This window comes from Malania oleifera, chromosome 1 (assembly GCF_029873635.1).
Source record: "Malania oleifera isolate guangnan ecotype guangnan chromosome 1, ASM2987363v1, whole genome shotgun sequence".
Classification (NCBI taxonomy): domain Eukaryota; kingdom Viridiplantae; phylum Streptophyta; class Magnoliopsida; order Santalales; family Ximeniaceae; genus Malania; species Malania oleifera.
In genome coordinates, this window is record NC_080417.1 from 37,739,163 (window position 1) to 37,742,406 (window position 3,244).

At 40.7% G+C, this 3,244-nt stretch overlaps 1 protein-coding gene across 1 annotated transcript; it reads right to left on the reverse strand.

The window, feature by feature from the left end:
* Nucleotides 1-1,422: 1,422 nt before the first annotated feature.
* Nucleotides 1,423-3,016, reverse strand: LOC131158001 (ribosomal RNA small subunit methyltransferase, mitochondrial). The gene is made up of 2 exons (XM_058112543.1): nt 2,411-3,016; nt 1,423-2,321 (listed from the first exon to the last, which is right to left on the reverse strand). Exons 1-2 carry the CDS (start codon nt 2,810-2,812, stop codon nt 1,557-1,559), a joined length of 1,167 nt encoding a protein of 388 aa, XP_057968526.1. The 5' UTR covers nt 2,813-3,016; the 3' UTR covers nt 1,423-1,556.
* Nucleotides 3,017-3,244: the final 228 nt, after the last annotated feature.

Below are 3,244 nucleotides of genomic sequence, written 5' to 3' on the forward strand. Positions count from 1 at the left end.
TTGTCTTTATTGTGCGGGGGCGTGAATCGCTCCCTAGTCATAAAGTGCTTGCACCTATTATTCGGTTATTTAAGTCGCTGGCATGGATCTCTCCTCCTCTTTATTGGGTTGGAGCTGATCACTCGTCAGAATGTTTGACGCAGAGAAGGCGCGAGACAGGTGTTGACCTGCTCTCATTGGCTAGATTATTTTGGACGTATCAGATATTGCCAACTATATCCAAAGGTGATTGTGAACAAATTGTAGAAGCTTCATTATGAAGATTGTTAGATTTTGCATTTTAAACAAACTAACAAAAAAAAAAAAATTCATCCTAGTGCACAAAGCTCTCTTGTATGCAGGGTCCAGGAAAGGAGTGGACCACAATAAGTTTATAGTACGCAATCTTACCTTATATTTTTGTAAGACGCTGTTCTCATGTCTCGAACTTGTAACCTCTAGGTCACACGAAAATAATTTTACCGTGGCGCCTAAGCTCCCTTTCTATTTTAAACAAACTATGTGAGTTAAAGTGCATGGGTCATTCAATGAAACACATAATACATTACTTGTTTTTATTAACTGGATAAAATTTGTTGACAAAGGAGATGTGGCAACAATCTCTTTTATCAAATCCAACAAAACGAATTAGATTCAAATTTTTAATAAGCTCCTTATATGAAGCAACCACGTAAGTTTACTCGAGCTAGTTCTTGCACGTATCAAAATTTTAAAGCTTTAGAACATGTTTCTCATAAATTACCATTCGTTAGAGGCACAATGTGAGTCAAACTTGAGTACTTTAACTTAAACCGAGCTTTTAAATTCAGTTCATTTATCAATATAAAATGAGCTTTACTCAAGTTGATCTCAAGTTGTGCAAATGTTAAATGAACCAAACTCAAATAATACCATTTTAAACTTGTTTCGTGCAAAAGTCAATGTTGAGCTAATCAAAATTGAAATTTAACTTGGCCTCTTTGCAACCCCAATCAATTGCAATTGCTATGCTCATTCTCCTTGCATACTTAATAGTAGGAGGACCATGGGCATTTCTCTCAAAAAACAAAAATTATTCATAATCAAGTCCCTATTATTTATTTTTTGAATAAAGAATCATTTCGAATTGCTACCTCTTATTATGTTTCAATGAAACGACCATGCGAATCCTCCCCTAAAACAGATTCTATAGCCAGGTGCAAGTGCTCCTAACATTTCTCATTTGCAAAAAAAGAAAAAAACTTAATAGTGATTAGAAACTCAAAACATACGAAATTTAATCATGATTAATTTTTGTTTTTGAAAGAAAAATAAGCTGACCCTATTAAAAGGAGTGTACAAAAAGAATATAGAATATAGTTCCTCTGAATCCTGATGCTTTCCAAATTTTGTGTTGAAAATTAAGGTAGCATTTTCCTAAATCTTTAAAAAAAAAAAAACCTATTTCCCAAAAACAAATTCGCTCCATTTTACCAAATTGGTCAAATAGAATGACAGTAGTTGCCTCTGCTAATCTCTATAACATTCTCATAAATATCTCCACATGGAAGACGAATAACCAAAGGTGTTTATTGAAGCTATGAACAGTGAGAAGCAGCAAATTTTGTGCTGCCTTTATCTTCCAGCTTTGCTTGGTCTTGGAAACGTATTCCAGCTTCATTGAACATGCCAAGCAAGTGCAATAACTCTTCATTTGACAGCTTTGAAGGCCTCTTATCTTCAAACCCTCCTGCTCTCAGAACCCCAATGATCTTCTCCCTGAATAAATGCACATTCATTCCCAAACCAGAAGAAGAAACCACTCCATCTTCTTCTCTATCATTCTCATCAAGGTCTCCGCCTTCATTGTACTCATCAAGTTCATTACCGTGGCCATTTGCTTCCCCTGAACCCGCCATTTCCGATATTCTTAACAGCTCCATCACCTTCTTCTTCTGCTTAAACGTTGCGCCCAGTGTCTTGTTCTTCTTGCTAAAACAAGTCCTGGTGAAAGCCCACCACTCGTATAAATCCACATCTGGAACTTCAGCCTTTGGGCGGATTATAACTACGGAGGAGTCAACTTTAGGACATGGAAGAAAGTCCCTCTTGCTCACGTCCATCACAAACTCCACTTGGGCGACTAGCTTCACGTTTACTGCCAGCCGGTTGAACTCGGAGTCGCCGGGGTTCGCCAGCAGCCGCCGCGCAAACTCTTTCTGAAGCAAAAGCGTCGCGCTCCGAAATAGGTTCTCCCCAAACACCAGTTTGGCCACAAGAGGCGAAGATATTCCGTACGGGATGTTCGCCACAACCAAATCAAATTGAGGGAACTCTGTCTTCAATGCGTCTTTGCATATCACCTGCAAAACTCAATCTATAACAACTCTGCCAAGCACCGCAAGTTTCTGTACGGCATTTCATCGAACAACTTACAGACAAGACATCTTACATTGAGCCGGTTCTCGAGTCCCCGCTCGGCGACGCGCTTGCCGAGAACCTCCGCCATTCTTTTATCTATTTCGACCGCAACAACCTTTCTGGAAGCTTCGAGAAGCTTCAGAGTGAGGTTTCCGGTGCCGGGTCCGACCTCGAGGATTGTGTCGGTCGGCCTTATGTAAGATTCTCGGACAATCGAATCGATGACTCGTGGGTTGGTGAGAATGTGTTGACCCCTGTTCTTGTTTAGATGTATATAACCTTCTTGATTATGCTTTGTCTTCCGAAACTTCTCCTCCTCATCGCCGTCATCGATTCGGAGGACGCGACGGCGGCCGGGCCTTGTGTGGAGAGAATGCCTTCGGATGATGAATCGGGTGAGACAAAATTGAAGAGATTTGTGCCCGCGAAGCATCAGAGTTCTAAATCTACGGAGACCCGACCGCTGATTTTGAATTTTTGATCGGAATATTGTGGTTTGGCTGTGGGAAGAGGTAAATGGCGATGACGGCGAACGTGAAAAAAGAACATTGCTTGTTCACAGGGCAGAGTTGGGCATGGGCTGGCTAGTGATGGCCCGAACCCCAAGTCATCGTGCCCCAACAATAGGGCCCAAATGAAGCCCAAGGCCTGGTTTAGACTTTAGATTATTAAAAAAAAAAATTATGTAAACGTGTGAATGTAAATTAAACTACTTTTAAAAGACTAAATCTTCTTTTATGGCTGTGTTCTGCATGACAAAATTCTGTTTGTCAAATATACCCTCGTGAAAATTTGATATTCCCTTGCGGTTGCCTCCTGAATAAGCTGTTTAGCTCCTCCCTCGCGGCCTCACAGAAGAGTCGGT

Coding starts and splice junctions, on each gene's coding strand:
- LOC131158001 (XM_058112543.1), bottom strand. CDS start 2,812: ATGCTTCGCGGGCACAAATCTCTTCAATTTTGTCTCACCCGATTCATC. Junction 2,322..2,410: donor GACTCGAGAACCGGCTCAAT/GTAAGATGTCTT, acceptor TGAGTTTTGCAG/GTGATATGCAAAGACGCATT.